The sequence below is a fragment of the Ursus americanus genome, chromosome 4, assembly GCF_024610735.1.
Source record: "Ursus americanus isolate L20-20 chromosome 4, mUrsAme1.1.p, whole genome shotgun sequence".
Taxonomy (NCBI): Eukaryota; Metazoa; Chordata; class Mammalia; order Carnivora; family Ursidae; genus Ursus; species Ursus americanus.
This window is the reverse complement of record NC_142130.1, coordinates 47,588,713-47,606,448: the sequence shown is the minus strand read 5'-3', so window position 1 is coordinate 47,606,448 and position 17,736 is coordinate 47,588,713. Positions and strand designations below refer to the sequence as shown.

General features: G+C 37.1%; 1 protein-coding gene and 1 long non-coding RNA gene across 9 annotated transcripts in view; one reads left to right on the top strand and one right to left on the bottom strand.

Moving 5' to 3' along the window:
* IFT57 (intraflagellar transport 57) overlaps positions 1-17,736 on the bottom strand; it is a 56,605-nt gene that overhangs the window by 23,370 nt on the left and 15,499 nt on the right. The window contains exon 6 of the mRNA XM_045785260.2: positions 4,106-4,228. Within this exon, the coding sequence (XP_045641216.1) occupies positions 4,106-4,228 (123 nt within the window). The remainder of the gene's footprint in view (positions 1-4,105; positions 4,229-17,736) is intronic.
* Positions 1-17,736, top strand: part of LOC123784087 (uncharacterized) — a 116,874-nt gene that overhangs the window by 93,100 nt on the left and 6,038 nt on the right. The window lies entirely within an intron of this gene.

Below are 17,736 nucleotides of genomic sequence, written 5' to 3'. Positions count from 1 at the left end.
CAGAGAGGTTTGGTAGCCTGCCCTGGATCACACATCTAGTAAGTGGTAGAAATACGAATTCAGGGTGCCAAGGTAAGATGTGTGAGACAGGTTCTACCTTCTGTTGATCTTTGTGGCCACCACAGTCCCACTAAGTTTTTGAAACTCTGGCCCAATAAATCAGGAATTGATAGTGAAACTAAATGTGGGATTACTAGCTTCTAATTCATAGCACACTGCCCATCCCTCTTCCCCTTGAATTGCTTCCGTATTATTTTTATAATTAAAAACAGAAGTGCATTTTAAAAAGACTTAAGAGAGGGGCAACTGGGTGGCTCAGTCAGTTAAGCGTCTGCCTTTGGCTCAGGTCAAGATCCCAGGGTCCTGGGATCAAGCCCCGGGTCAGGCTCCCTGCTTTGTGGGGAGCCTGCTTCTCCCTCTCCCTCTGCCTGCTGCTCCCCCTGCTTACGAGCATGTGCTCTCTGTCAAATAAATAAATAAAATCTTAAAAAAAAAAAAAAAAGACTCAGAGATTAGGGTAATTCTTGACCAGTTATAGATTTAAGTCTAATCCGATTATAATCACAGATGTTTGATCTTAGTTCTAAATTTCACCAGAGTACTTATGTAACACTTGTGAGCACCAACTGCTGGTCTAACAAAAAACAATAAAAAAGACATGAAAACACACAAGAAGAAAGGGAAAGAGATATAAAGAGAAAAAAATGAGGGAAAGAACAAGAAGTGTTAGATATATAGTCACAGTGTACTAATAATACTCACAGATGATTTTATTAGGTGGCACGGATGTCTACTCTGATTTAGCTGTCCTCAGATTGCCCTTCTAAGGAATTGACTCCAGAGCCTTACTCACTTGGTCATAACTGAGGCATTAACTAGAATGGAATGACCCAGGATTTGGCTGAATTTACTGACTTACTTAGCAGACGGACTGTGTATTTAGACACATTATTCCAAGTTCTGTGTATTTAGATACATTATTCCAAGTTAGGGCAGATCTGAGTTGGTTGCTGGGTATATAACATTCTGGAAGTAATCACCATTACTTATAGGAACATTCTCTATAACCAGCCCTAAAAAGGGAACTACTAATATGGTCCATTGAAGCTAACATATGACAAAAATCTTTCACCTTCAGCTGTGGAACATATTATTTGTATTTTTGGCAACATATATATTTTCCCAATTGTAATTTGTTTAAGCTAATATTAAAATTTGTTTGCATTCTTTGAAAATTGTCAACAGCCACAAGTGGTGCCAGAAAAAAGGATAAGCTAGCCCAGACATAAAAACCTAATTACAACATTATGGAGAATATGAAGTAAAATATTAGTACATGAGAGGATTTCATCAAAGCATACATACTATATAATATGCAAAAAGAACAGAAAAGGAGATTTACTTTCTTTTTTTTTTTTTTTTTGGCAATTACCTGCCACAAGCATACAAGGAATAAATGAATTTATAAGAAAACAAACATTTGATGCAGTGCTAAATAAATATGGGACTTACTTGCTACTAACACAAGGTCATTTTCAAGAACTTTATAATGGATTTAAATAATGGAGGTCCTTTATTACTTATTTCCCACATCTCTGTACTACTTAAAAATTAATTTAACAGTGATCAGTAAAGCACATTGATCTGAAAAAAACTCATTTTCCCTCAAACACAAAGTTGAATTCTCAAAATGTCCTAAATCGCCTGTGTTGAGTGAAAAGATAATTGTTTTGGCCAAAAATAAAGGAGAGAGTTTGGTTTTGGTAGAGTTAGGAGTTGAGGAAGAATGGGCTCTACCACGATGCAGGACTCAACCTCCTCTGATGGAGGATAGTGAGCCTGTGAGAAACCTCATCCATGACCAGATGATTTTTATTTCTGAGGCATGAAAAATATCTCTTTATTCATTAGCCCCTTTATTTTCTCAAATCAATGGATAATTTTATTTTTCTTAAGTAAAGCTGAATAAAGAATTGACCCAAAACCTGCATTTCTCAGTTGATACTTCCGAAATACTTAGAGTTTGTGAAATACTAGACACAAAGGCCAAATGATTTAGAGAAGAATTCTGAAAAAGCACTCACATATTACTTTAGGTCAGTATATTTTACCACAAAAATCTAAATTCAAAATGCTATTCATATAAAGAAAAAAACCCTCAAAACTTTACCTCACATTTCAGAATGTTACTTGTAAAATTTGACTGTATAATTAATTTGGCACAGTATATCCTCATAAAATCAAGGCTGGTAATACATGGCACGAGACCAAGAGGCCAACTTTCACTTAGTTAATTCTTCCCCAAATTGGGAGATCACTGACTCCCTAAGTACCCAGGATTCTGATTACTGTAATATTGGTTTGTAGTAGAATTTGACCTGTACTTAGTTTTGTAAAACTGTATGTGTTACAAGTTACATTTATATTCTTTCTTTATTCAGTTACTCCTATTATGTAGAAATCAATGACCATGCTTTATTTATTTTTATTTTTATTTTTATTTTTTTTAAGATTTTATTTATTTATTTGACAGAGAGAGAGACAGCCAGCGAGAGAGGGAACACAAGCAGGGGGAGTGGGAGAGAAAGAAGCAGGCTCCAGCAGAAGAGCCTGATGCGGGGCTGGATCCCAGAACGCTGGGATCACTCCCTGAGCCGAAGGCAGAAGCTTAACGACTGCGCCACCCGGGCGCCCCAATGACCATGCTTTAAAAAAACACTCTTGTGTGATCCTATTAGGCTCTAAATGAGATGTTGGATTTCAAGAGTTTACTTAGCTTGAAAGTAAATAAATTAAACTTGCTTCCTTGTGGGATTAAGAAGTATCAGAGAGTTCCTCACTACATGGTTATTTTAACATGTCATTCTAACTATAATCATAATAAAATAGTGATTTTTAATTTAATTTAATTTTTTAAATTTTTTTAATTTTATAATATTTCTTCTTATAAAATTAAAGAATTAGAAATTATATTTTTACCAAAAAAAATCACATTCTTGCAAATTATGACTTCCAGCAGAGATCAAATCAGTGAAGAAATCTGTATTCATATGTATTCACGTATAAGAGATATGCAAACAAAGAATTTACCCCTAATGTAGTCAAATAATGGCTATCCAAAATGTTTGCATAAATACATGGTAAACAGGCTGCAGGATTTGCCCACTTACCTTTAAGTCTGTTCCACAGCTGTTCAGTCTAGTAAGACCTTTGCTGCCCTTATCCTATTCTAGGATTGCCCTAGGAGTCTAGGCTGCTTCTTACCCTCTCTAGGACACAGTTTTCCAAGCTCAAATCTAGACACTCTGGGAATGAATTCATTTCCAAGTCACTCAGAAAACAGAAATCTTTGGGGGTAGATCTAGGACCATATTTTCAGAATAACAAGCTTCCTTAGAACCTTGTTCCATAAAGCTGGTGCTTTTCTCCAGCCTCCAAGGATAAAAACCGTTTAGTTTCTTTACCTAGATGTCTCTCTAGTCCCTTCTGCAGACATTATTATAGTATTAATGAGAATGGTATTATCTAGTCACCTATTAGTTTGTTCTGAAGTTCTCGTAAATTGTAGGTAAAAAGGAAGCAGAAACTTGATTAAATGGGTCAGTTCATCTGGCCCAACCCCCAAATCTTAATGGAAAGGCTTTGATTATTTGCTTACTACTTGACTTTTAATCATACGTACTGAATAGATTATGTAAGGCAACTTCAAGGATGTCTTCTGTTCTGCCTTCCAGCAGGGTTCCAAAACCATTTTCTAACTATAATCAGTTGGTATACAGTCATGAAATTCCAATTTTGTTCACTATTCACCTAAACAAAATATGATTTCTAAGAAAATACATCAAAATGTATTGAGAAAATGCCCCTCAATCCCAAGGAACATGGCAAGTGTTCCAAACCACTTTAAAGATCTATTGCTTTCTTTTCCCTTCTTTAATATTACACTATTGATTCATTCAACAACAATTTACTAAATCTCTGCTAAGACAGAATACTGGAAACTGAATCCTACCACCTTATGTCATTCGTATAATTGGGAGTACCCCTGACCCTGAAATTGCCTTATGAAGCTCTATTTGAACAAAATGTATTCTGTCCTCTGTACCTTATTGTCAGTCCTAATCGTGACTTTCAGTTGTGGTAGTACACGTTCCACTTCGAGACTCCATTCTGCAGCATCTGTTGTGGATTCCAAAATATCTTCTTGTTTGGCAGACTCGTTCATATCCTAAGAAAGGAAAGATATCACAAGATTGAGAGTTTATAAAAAGAAACAGTAAAATTTTGAGGCATTTTAGCAGGACTGCACAATTTATATCAAGCCTGGTAGTGTCAAAATTACAGTGGCAGAATTTCTTATCTGTCCTCTATCCACGTTGAAAGAAAACAAAGCACAAACCTGGTAGAATAGCAAAATTTGCATTTTTAAAAACAAGCAAATATATGATTCACCATTTTGACAAAAAACGATGCTTTTGAGGTATCAGAGCAAAATCAATGGGAATACTATCAAATGAACAAGCCATTGAGTTACGTTAATTGATAACAGTAAAGGAGTACAAACATTCACACATTTGGTAAGCAAATATTGTCTCAGTTTGAATTTTCTATACTGAAATACAAACCCCAAATCTGAAAGACAAAAGAGATAAGATCCCAGAAGCGAAGGGGTCACTACTTACAAATTTTTTATTCATAATTAAAGTGATATTTTGGTTAGGTCAAACTATAACATAGCTTTTAAAAAATACAGACCTATTTGAACTCAAGTAGGGTGGGGGCCACATTTCTGCACTTGGTTTCTACTGTTGAGTAATAAAATCAATTCATGCCTGTTTTTCAATTACAAAAGGAAAACTTTTTTGTTTTGTTTTGTTTTTGTGTTTTCATTTTCCCAGCCTTTCACATTTCGGCATTAAGTATATATGGATCTGAAACTGTAAAGAATACATAAATTAATGATTTAAAGATAAGGGCTAACACATTAATTTTGGTAACAATTTTTCCTTTAAGCTTCCTTGATAAATTAAAAGAAAATGTAGAGAAAACATATAAAAATTTATTAGTATAGAAAAAAAGAGACCTGAGAGAATAAACAGACAAATACAAATGTACATGGATTCTAGTTTGAACAAACAATCCGTAAGAAGACGTTTTTGAGACAATCAGGGAAATCTGAATGTGGAAGAGAATTAAATGATATAAGGAATTATTGGTAATGTTATAGGTATTATGACGGCATAATGGTTATGTTTAAAAACAAAGCCTTACAAATTAGAGACAAATGCTGAAATATTTGCAGGTAAATGGACATGATGTCTGAAATTTAAGATGCCACAAGGCAAAAGAAAAGAGGGGGCCTCTGCAGGAAACATGGCTGACAAACTATGAACTGCTGAAGCTGGGTGATGTTACATAAGAGCTCATTACCTTGTTCTCTCCACTTCTGTTTATGTTTGAAATTTCCCATAATACAAAACTTAAAAATAAAAGATTATATAAATAAGCTCATGGTGAAATTTCATTCTCAGTGTGAATTTATGTCACTAAAAGACATTTCTTAAATGAAAGCTCATTAGACTAGTCTTTCCAATCCAGTCTAATGCTAAGCATAAGAATAACCTTATATCGGGATTTGTATTTTGGTGGGAGATTGAGGTCTTTAGGGACTTTAAACTCCTGGCTGAGTCTCGAGAGCACTGCTGGCGTAAGAAAGCCTCTCTCCCCTACCTCCTAGCTCATATTAGCAAGTCCTGAACAGACTCAGAGCACTAAAAGGAGCATATGTTGCTTTTTGTTCAGAAATTCAAGGGGCAATATAGCTCTAACCACACAATTTGAGGCTGGATAACTAATACATGCTTTCCTATTTTACAATATATGGTCTGAATTTATTCAGGTACGTTCTACCTAAAAAACCAGAAGTATAAAAAATATAAGCATTAATATAAGTAAAATGTGGAAACTCTAAGTGAAAAATGTTCAAGATTCTGCTTTAAATATTAAGGTGCTCACTTTAATATAAAAACACTGCATTATTTTGAGTACTAACAGAAGGCTACATACATCTATACAGACTGAATCAGGGTAGCACAAGAGCACGATAGCGGGGGTGGGGGGCAGTATTCACAAAGTAGACAAGTGTGAAGTTTTATGAGACATACATGACAGCAGGAGAAGCAAGACTGAGTCTCCCAGTTGAAACCTAAAGCCATGGGGAAAGTTTTCTGTCATGCCACTGAGACAAAGGGGCATGTCCTCTCAGCAGCAGTTTGATATAATTCTTAATAGAATGTAAATATTCTGATTTACAAATAAGTTTTGTTTATGGAACCACCATTTGGGTGAATTGAAGTTGGGTACTCCTTCTTTTTCCCTGCAGGAGGGTGGAGCCCAGAGTCACCAGACAAGGCTGAAGAGGGTACTCAACCACAGTCCCACTTTCTTCAGGCCTCAACTCGTAGGATTGCTCAAGTTGTACATAACACATTCAAAGATTTTCCTCAAGGAAGGGCACATTTGTCTAATTTTCCCAAAGGCAAATGGGTCAGCAGTGGCCCTATCTGAATCAGACTCAGAATCTAAGAGTTACTAAGGCACACGAAGATCAAACACTGCATGAAGACATCGCAGTGCATAAGCTGCTATTTGGTTTATATTGGCCCTTTAGTAAGTAAGAACTCTTCTTAAGTTCTTATTTGGTTCCCTTAAGCAATGATTTGCAAATTCCTACTCCCAATGTCCTAAAGTGACTTAATATAGCAGCTCAAATGTCTTCACTCACTCCTAGGCCACAGTTAACATATTGGGGGAAGATGGCCTAGTTACTAAATGAGGAAGGACAAAGAGAGAACATTAGGCTTGGTAGAGCGGCATTAACTTATTCAAACTATACAGTCTCTTTCTATTCCCATGTTTGCTCATCTACTTCCTAACCTCGTTCCTCAGTCAAAATTTCCTGGGGCGCCTGGGTGGCTCAGTTGTTGGGCGTCTGCGTTCGGCTCAGGGCGTGATCCCGGCGTTATGGGATCGAGCCCCACATCAGGCTCCTCTGCTAGGAGCCTGCTTCTTCCTCTCCCACTCCCCCTGCTTGTGTTCCCTCTCTCACTGGCTCTCTCTCTCTGTGTCAAATAAATAAATAAAATCTTTAAAAAAAAAAATTTCCTAAAGCCTAATAAGTGGATACATTAACTAAGTGAGCGCTACATATGAAGTAGAAATCACTTTAAAACTATATCATGTCTCGGTTACAATAACCTGAGAAAGCCTTTCCTTTCCAATTGTATCTCCATTTAACAAATGGTATTTTATGTGGAGATATTAGTAAAAGAGAAATAAACTGGTTTCCATTTAATCAAAATTTTATATCAGCATGACGAAGTCCCAGTCCCTCTCTGAAGCAACATTAACTAAGATAAAGCACAGCTCCTGGGAAATTGCGTTTTCTAGCTAATGCTGCTGAAGAAACAATTAGAAGCTCAATAAGTCACAGGCTATCCAGAAGTCTCATTTATAATTAATCAATTTACCAGTAAGCCACTTGTAAAGCTTCTACAACATGCAAGGTAAGAATCCAGGCACTGTGTTTGGTGTGGGAAGAGAAAAGTATTTAATCCCTGCCTGCAAAGAGTTTATAGCCTATTAGGGAGAGTCTCAGGCTAGTTTATGGAGGTAATAAATGGGCCCAAGGAAAAAAAATTATGAAAACTGACTCTAAGACTGCCAAAGGAAGAACTGAAGATAGTCTAAACCATCCTGTAACATAAACCTGGGCTCAAATAGTGGGGCATACCACCAAAGTCAGTTCAAGGATCAAACATACAATCTTAAAAGCCTGCTGAGAATCCTGTTCCAGGAAGTAATCTCCTCTTTTCCAGGTAATACTAATGGGATGGTTAAGCATCTGAAGAAATACTATATTCTGTGTATCTATATACGTAAACACACAAAACTGGATGTGTGTGCATATATATAAAATTGATGTGGCTTATGGTTACAGGGGTAGAATAAGGGAAGGCCTCATGTATCAACAAGGGAGGGTAAATAAAGCCCTCTGCAGCCTCTGAGCTGTTGCGTAGCTTATGTAGTGCTGAGAAGCTGTTCTGTCACACTACGTTAAATGCAGTACAAAATTTGATATACCTTCAAAATATCTTCACCTTTTAATTAACACTGGGGACTCCAGGTAGACCATGACTACCAGCAGGGAAAGTAATGGATCTGATATTAACAGAGGGAGACTGGCCCATTAATAAGTATATTGTTTTTAATTTAAATTCAATTAATTAACATATAGAATATTATCAGTTTCAGAGGCAGAAGTGGTGATTCATCAGTCTTATAGAACACCCAATGCTCATTACATCATGTGCCCTCCTTAATGTCCGTCACCCCTCCCTCCCCTCCAGCAACCCACAGTCTGTTTCCTATGACTAAGAGTTTCTCTTATGGTTTGTATCCCTCTCTGATTTCATCTTGTTTTTTTTTCCCTCCCTTCCCCTATGATCCTGTTTTGTTTCTTAAATTCCACATATAAGTGAAATCATATGATAATTGAATGGATAAAGATGTGGTATATATTAAAAATAGAGTATTACTCAGCCATCAAAAATATGAAATCTTACCGCTTGCAATGATGGAAGGAACTAGAGGGTATTATGTTAAGTGAAATAAGTCAGTCAAAAAAAAGGACAATTACCATTAACAAGCATTAATACAGAAAACTGTTACAAGTGATACAGTAGAAGAACTGATCACATTTTTGGTATATCTGATTAATTATACCATCATAAGCAAAGAATTAAAAAAAAAATCTCTTTGGAGCGAAACTATTTCTAGTATGTAGTACATGCTCATTATTGGAAAACTCCACAAGGGAAAGGGGACTAAACATTACCGGACAAAGCAATGTTGACTATGACTTCCTACTACCAGCAACAGTTACCCATTCATTTCAGTTCTGCTATAATAACAAAAATCTAGTGCTATAGGATCTTTTGATCCCAAGGGTCCAAATCAGGTTGGGCATTTAGCTCTGGTTAAGACATTCCATTGGGATGAAGGAGGAAGAAAGCTAGAAGTAGGGAGAAGTAGAGTTTCTAAAATTTGACTAATCATGGATACCCTATAATACTCCCCTTACTGATGGAGAAACCCCTTGTGTGGTAAAGGGAACATATACGGCTGCATCAGACCTAAGAGTGAAGCTCAAGGCTCAGGCATCCATGAGAAGATGTTTCCTTGGGAACCGGGACCTGTATCAGAAGTTACAGAGAGATCTGAAGTTCAGATGGGGGCCTGGCCAGGAAAACCTAGACAGTGAGGGCCTGGGCAGAAACTGGATTCACAGACTTTCTGGTGAAAATGGGAGATGAAGGGAGGACCAAAAGATCCTAACACTGAACTAATGAAGCAAGAGCAAGTAGAGGCTCTTTTTACCAGGCTCAAATCCCTACCTCTTGTAAGAATGAGATACCACTGTCAGACTGGTAACTGGAAACTGATATATACTGACATTTACTAACCATAATTTAATCTTTTTATGTTATCTCTTATTCTACTAATTCTGTAATACAATGATGCTCTCAGGACTGAGAAAACTGGGTATGACTAATCCTGCATTAAATGTTCCCAGATAGCTATAATTTTTGCATTCTTATGTCTGCTTTTAAAGTTTTCCTGTAGCCTCTCTTGGTATCAAATGCCAGTGATCACCCTGGTTTTCTGCTTGATTGGCTGTAGCACCTCTTCCTCCTCCTAAATTTCTGTGGGCTTAGAAACCTAATATCCAAGCTTGTTAGAATTTAGGCAAAGTGAGAATACAAGGGAAATATGTCAGAGCTGGTAAGAGTGGTGGTGGTGGTGATGAGGTTGGGACTCTCCATAGATTTTTTTTCTTTTTTTTAAGATTTTATTTGTTTATTTGAGAGAGAGCATGAGGGAGCATATGCACATGTGAGTGGGGGGAGAGGCAGAGGAGGAGGGAGAGGGACAAACAGACTCTACAGGGAGTGCGGAGCCCTACACTGGGGCTCCAGCTCACCACCCTGAGATCAAGACCTGACCCTAAACCAAGAGCCTGATGCTCAATGGACTGAGCCACCCAGGTGCCCCTTCATAGATATTTTTTTAATGGAAGTGGTTATACTTATTTTGGTTGTTCAGGGGCCTTTTTGGAATCGTCCTAATCTGATGCTTTGCTCCACACAGGAAATAGGATAGGTGGCCAACAAGCTAAGTACTAAATATATATGGCATTACTATTATTTTTTAAAGATTTATTTATTTATTTATTTGAGAGAGAGAACAAGCATTGGAGGGGGGAAGAGGCAGAGGGAGAGAGGGAGAGAATTTCAAGCAGACCCTGTGCTGAGCAAGGAGCCCAACTTAGGGTTCAATCTCAGGGCCCTGAGATCATGACCTGAGCCAAAATCAAGAAGCAGATGCTCAATTGACTGAGCCACCGAGGTACCCCTGGCACTACTATATATTAAACAGGGTTTCTCCTAAGGGTACCTAGTGTCCCTCTTTCTTTATCATTGATCTATAAAAAGCTACAGGGATAAATAAGGTATTTCAATCAAGAAAAGTGTTCCCTTGAAATCCAGTGATTTTAACAAATCACATTGAAGGCACAGAGTTAAAACCTTTCATGTCCCTACAAGTCAATTCTTCTTCATGATTAAAGAAGCATAAATCATGAGTCTGATTCACTATTTTCTTTTCAAATTAGGTTTTAAATGATTTAACACTACATTACTACGAAGAAAAATGTTTAATACCATACAAAAAGTATTTTCAGATTTGGTCTGAATAACTAAATTAAACCCTGGCTATAATCCATCAAAAGAAATAGATAGATGGTGGCCTCTGTCTTTAAATATATGAAGTTCATAAAAGTTTTCAATTCAATTTTAAGACTATCAAAAGAAATTTTATTCTGTTATAATGTAGACTAAGATTTGAATAAATTATGCTCACAAATCAAAAAAGTTAAAAAGCTCCCTAAACACAAAATCAATTTAATTTTCTAATAAGAAATCTGAAATTATTTTTGAATGAGGATTCAACTTCCAGTAATTATTTCTGTTTAATATCTCAAACACCTGTCTTTGCTACTATTTCAGCTATTTTAATGTACATTAAGTGCTAAGGTAAAATCATCCCTGATTTTTAATTTTCTCAAGATAAAAACCAAAAGAAAGCAACACTACCATAGACACTATAGTTGCTATTACAGAGTATGCCAAAGTAAGTTTAATTCTTTATGGAATGAATTTCTAGAAGGCTTCTTTTCTCTGAGATGGCAACCTTATGGATATACCATGCCCAAATACATTTGAAGAGCTCAATTCATATATCTACTGAGGACATGAAAATCCAATTAACTGTCAAGATTACATAGTCCCAAGACTCAAGGAAAAGGAAACTAAATTGTCTTGAGAACTGCCACGTTATGGTGCAAAATGTCAAGAGGATGGGTCCAGAATCCCATCTCTGTTCAAATCCTACCTGTGTCACTTACTAGCAGCTGCTGGTCAAGTTACATAACCTCTCTAAATCTCAAGGTTCCCATCTGTAAGATGGGGATAATGGTACCCTCCTCATTGGAAGGGCTGTGGTGAGGATTAAATTATGTGATGTATTTTAAAAGGCTTGCACAGCACCTGGCATGTAGGAAGCCCCAATATATTTTAGCAGTTACTATTACTATTATTATATGCCATGCATGGTACTAGATGCTTTCACCTATGTTAAATGCCCATAATAGCACCATGAATCAAGGGAGCCTTATTCCCATTTTGCAAATGAGAAAAGTGAGGTAAAGAGCAGTTAGCTCATTTTCCCTATGTCGATCATTAGTGGAGTTCAGGGCCCAAGGAATGTTACTCAAGAGCACCAGCTCTTATATACCTTACCAAATGCCTATCAATTCTTTATCATATAGGTTACAACTATGTTGCCCCAGTTTATCACTTGTCTTTTTAACTTTATGGTGTTCCCCATCCCATCCTTTCATATATAGGCTTTAATTTTTATGCATTCAGATTTATCAGTGCTTTTCTTTTGTGGTTTTTAGTTTTCTTGCCAGGCTTTATCATGCCAATTTCAACCCGTGCGTAGAACGCTTGTCACTCATGTTTTTGTTTTTGTACCTCATCATTTTCTAATTTGTTGATCCATGTGGGGTTTATTTGGGTGTACAGTATGAGGCAAGAGCCTATCTTTTTTTTGCCAGATGGACAGCCTGTTATTCCATCACCCTTTAATTGAACGGTCCAGTTTTCCCCACTTACTTGCATCGCTTCCTACATTATTAATACCATTATATATTTGTATTATTTTATGAACTCTGCACTACTTCATCAATCTATTTCTGTGTCAGTATAATTTTTTTTCAGACTTACAAAAAAATTACACAAATAGTACAAAGATTTCCCATATGCCCTCATCCAGATTCACCAAACGTCAGCATCTTACATAACCTCAGGGCAATTATGCATAAAGAGATATAGTGTTTATAGTTTAGTGCTGAGATTTGGGGATGTTTTCAAATTTTTCTTTGTACTTCTTTGTGCCTTTGTTTAATAAAAAACAAGGAATATATTTCACTTTAAAAAAGAATAAAGTATGTTCAATAAAAGCAGGTAAAAATAATCAATTTGATTAACTTCCAGAAACTAGCTGGTATGGGTGTAAATGCTTTAGGAATTTGAATGAGAGAGAGAAGTGTGTTTTAATGGCGATGATGGGATCTAGGTTTAACTTTATAAGGATGTATGGAATGCAAATAGGCAGAAAAGAGACAAGCCAAGTGTTTATAGTCAGGAAAGCACCGTAAGCCAAGATACTGAAATAGGAATGCACATGGCTTGTGAAGATCCTATCAAGAGTGACTAGGGGCTTAGAAAGGCAAATAACGAGGAGCAAAAAAAGAATTAAATACTTTGTGAAAGACCTCAGAAGCTAAGCTAACGAATATGAATTTTGTCCTCTAAGTCAGAAGGCAAGTCAAGAAGAGTTACAAGCAAGGTAAAATAACTTTATTTATCCAAGAAATCTTTATTTAGCACCTACTATTTGCCAGGTACTATTCAATACCAGGGAGAGTTAATAAAATGATAAAAATCCTCATGAAAGAACATTCTAATTATGTTTTATGAAGACTTATGGGTTATAGATTTGTGGGTCATAGAACTGAATGGGGCTGGGGTATTTGGGAAGGTGTCACTAAAAAGGCAGAATTTGAGCTGAACTTTGAAGGCTTAAGAGTCAAGCAGAGAGATGATGAGAAGACATTTTAGATAGGAGGCAAAGATGAGAAGAGATATGCTCATAAGGTGTTTGAAAACCTATGAGAGGATCCATTTATCTAGAATAAAGTTATTCTGGCAGAAGAAAATAAGGTTGGCTATATGGACAAGTTGTCAAATTGCTAAGAGTCTGGAAATTCAGACCAAAATATTATTGTTTTATAATCTACATAAACTGACCCATAAGCAGTGAAAAGCATCAAAAGTTACTGAACTCAGAATGACCTTTTAAAAGTGGTTTGGTAAGCAAGAGGGAAGAGTAGTGAAAAATATTTTGCAAAAGGGTGAGGGTGGGATTGAAAGAGGAGGATCGGAGACCATTCAGGCCATTATTGTTACATAATCCAGACAGGAGATGAAGCAGACATGACCTTGAAAGATAGCTGAAGGGATACATATGAGAGATATTTCGAAAGCAGCATCTGCAGGTCTTGTGACAACTAGATGTCCTGGATTAAAATGAATCAGACAAATACTGAAAGCACTAACAGTACTAGAGGTGGATGGGTGGGGTTGGGTGGATTTAAAGAATATGGGTTTCTATAGGACTGAGGAAATCACACATGCCAGGAATCCATCTAATATACAGAATTATGTAATAAGTATCTGCTCTTGGCATTGATTCAGGAAATATAATCTATCCATTTATAAAATGACAGCTCTCAAATGAATCCTGAAAAAGATCATATTACTTTTCATCAAATTCCCTTAGTCATTTCTTTAGGGGAGACCTTCTGTGATAGCAGATTTAGTCCAGTGGGCCTTCAATAAGAATTCATGTGAGATATTATGAAAATAAAGACATGACATCACCAAGACTTCCTAATTTATATAAAAATGCAAGCTTCTTACTCTATATATATATGTGTGTATATATATATATAGAGAGAGAGAGAGAGAAAGAGAGAGAGAGAGAGGGATATTAGGGCTTTTTCTACTCTCCTCCAGCACATAAGAATGTTGGTAACATTCCAATCTCTTAGTTCCAAATTCTAGGAAAGGTAAAAAATTATATGAAATAAAAAATGCATCAAGCTATGTGCTGTCCACAAGTTAGGCTATATTAATGTCAAAACAACCCTGTGAAGAATTGTGTCACCACTGTACAGAATAAGCAGAGTCACAGGTTAATTTACTAAGGCTAAGTGCTAGTGATATGCAGTCCCAATGTGACCCAAGGATTATTTTCCACCATGGTGTCTACGTTGAAGGTATCAGACTCAGATCTGGAAAGGACCTTGAGAAGTCCTTGCTTCCTACTTCTTTTTAGGCTAACAATAAAACCAGGATGGAAATAAGGATCTTTCCTATTCCAAGTGCGGATTCAAAAGCTACACTAAAGATCAAGCAAAACCCTCTTTTACACCCAGCGAGAACTGCCATTTGAGCTGCTTCTGAGCAATACAGAGTACAGCTTTTTTCTCTAACCTACATTTTCTAGTCACCTCCAGATGTAAAACTGATGGGGTGGTACAGGTTAGTTACCACAGAAATAAAAGCATTTACTCAGTCATAATGTGTTCCATCACGCTCAGACATGTGGTGCTTTAATTGTTTCTCCTGTGAAATACCAACCGCAGACTTCTCAGTCACAACACAGGAGGACAAACAAATGTTTTAGGAAAGGAGAGGAAAAACCATTTTCCTCAAGCAGGAATCCAAACCAGTGATAACCTAGGGGGCAAGCTATATTGCAGAACAGTACTTTTTTCCCCCCTTGTATTACTCAGAAATGACGTTTTGTCAAGAAGTGAAATGTAAATCAAATGTAAAATGAAGAAAATTTAAAGTATTTAAGGTATTAACCAAATAAATCTGTCTTCTTCCCTTTTTTGATTATAATCTTGCAGACTTGCCACAATGACACTCTAAAACTGAGACGACATTTTTTTTCTAAGCCCAGATTTTTGCTTCCTTACAGCTTTTGCTTTTTAAGCTAAAAATTCTCTCATTCTTGGTACAATGAATTTTTTGCTAAGTAATTAAAAACCAATTGTGTTTAAACCTTTTGAGATAGTTGGTTTTATGCTGTCTAACTCAGAATTTGGTTTCTAAAACCTCAAATTTAGCATCTCAAGGAAGAATGGTATCTATGGCATGTTTGAAAAAATGTTTTGAAATGAAGTGATGGACATTTAAAAATAGAACTCAGCGCATAGCTTCCCTCCCATCTTTTTTCCACGGGGGGAGGAGAATGACACATCTGCGTTATGCTGCCACAACACTGCCACTATGATTCTACTGAGCTTCAGAATGGAGGGAGCTACAAAGACCACTTGTAATTACAGTGTAGCTGCCACAACCATGCAGGCAGTTTCCAATTAACAGACTCAAGACAGAACCAGAAATGGCCTGAACACCTGCATAACACCTCACCACCAGCGCCTTCCTTTCCTGCTCCCACCCCTCAACATCTCTGAAATTCTATTGTGCCCCTACCCATCAGGAGCTCTGCCCAACTGTGAGAGCTTTAATGCAGCACCAGTGTCTTCCCCCATGACCATTCTGAAGGAGTCTTTGGCTAAATTTCGGATTTCGAGAATATTCAGGAATCAGAGGGACAGAGAAAATGTGGAATTTTGTGGGCTAGCCTTGAAGACTAATATATATCTATTTTTTTTCCTTCTAAGAAAAGCTCTATCAAAATTCAAATAACTAACCTACAAATAAAATTTCAGAAGATAAAGCAATCCCTCACTAACTGCAAAAGTTATTTTCTTGAAAATATAATATTTGGCAAAACCATAATTGCAGTACGAGAATTAGAGGGTGAAGTCACACAATAAAAGGATATTAAAATATACTTTTTAAACCTCAGAGTAAGTAAATGTTCTGAAAAACAACTACTTCCAAAACAAACCGATTTCATCCCTGCAAGCTTTCAACATTGACTGGAAGAACCATTTTCTTAGAACGCCATTTTCAGTGTTCATGAAACACTACTGCTCTGTCATGATCCGAGTAGGCAGACACTTCAAAGTTTAGTCAGTGGCCACCTGGTAGCTCTTTACAAATTCTTCAAATTAGCAGTTATAGGATTCAAATACGTTGTGGTAGTCAGGAAGATGGACCACCAGGTGTCCTTCCAGGGAAAGACCTGCTGCCTCGCTGCAGGCAATGTGGCCAGCAGACAGCTTCCTGCTGTTGGCTACCTCAGGCCGTCTTACCTGCGGTGGCCACCTCTACCCGGCAGTATGTCCTCCCCAGGGCAGCCTGCCTCCAGTGACTGAGCCAAGCAGGCAACACTTCTTCAGAGCTCTTCAGCAGGTTGCTCAAAGCTTTGTCAGGCCTGAATCACAGCTGGACTTCTCCCTCAGCCCAATTTCTTCCCCCTTCCTTTCACAATGAACATCTTGCACCCCAAACTCTGGTCTCACTGTCCACTTTCAGAGAACGTAATCTGCAGCGTGCCTTTTCCATGCACATTCTCTCTCGCTCTGTTTACCACAAATCTCAAGAAAATGCTGTGCGTGCTCATCTTCTTGCATCATCACGATACTTAAGAGCAAGCACACTTTTTAGGATCTAGACATCACTTTATTTAATGAAAGAAAGGAATATAAGTAGATTCCTCCCTGCATCATCCTACTTGGTACATAGAAGAGGTCATAATTATTGTTGAGAAATTCTTTTCTCTATGAAGATTAAACTATATCTTGCCTATAAAATTACAGATATAAAATAGCATTCATTCAAGCATGTATTCATTCAGTATTATTCAATACTGAGCACTTTCTACACACCAGAAACAGGTGAAAAAGTACTGAAGAAAGCTCCCTCTCTAGAGGAGAGTGCATTCTAGTGATTGAGATAGACAACAGATAGAAATTAATACATTGCCAGTGTCTGTGAAGAAAAATAAAGCCAGGTGAGAGAATAGAGAATGACTGGAGCAGCATCTGTTGTTTCAAAACCACAGGTAGAGACGGATGGCTGTAATCCATAAATGGCTGGGGTGGCACAGTCACATCTACATTTCATATATCAATTTCCTAGATAGTATGTATCATTTTTGTTCTAGTGCAAAAATTGCATGCAACTTTGCTAAAATAATATTTCCTCTGCATTGTGAGTCCACCTGCTGTATGAAACATAAAATCTTAAATCTATGTTACTAACCTATATAGCAGTTCTGTCTTGGGGAAAGAGCAGCCTAAGCCATCATAAGCTAGAGTCAGATACAGCTGTCTCAGGCAGATGGCTTTAGTGGGCAACATCATAAGCCTGCCAGATTTTTTAAAATATGAAAGGGTTTTCTGCCTCATTAGTACTTCATGGCTGACCATCCACAAACACCTGGTGTTCAGACTTCTTCCTCTTGTGAAAATGCAACCATATATAGTCTTAGCTCAAAGGGGTTTATGTTATATAATCTTTGTCCAAAGGATCTAATACCTAGATAATTTATAAAGGCACAGGTAGG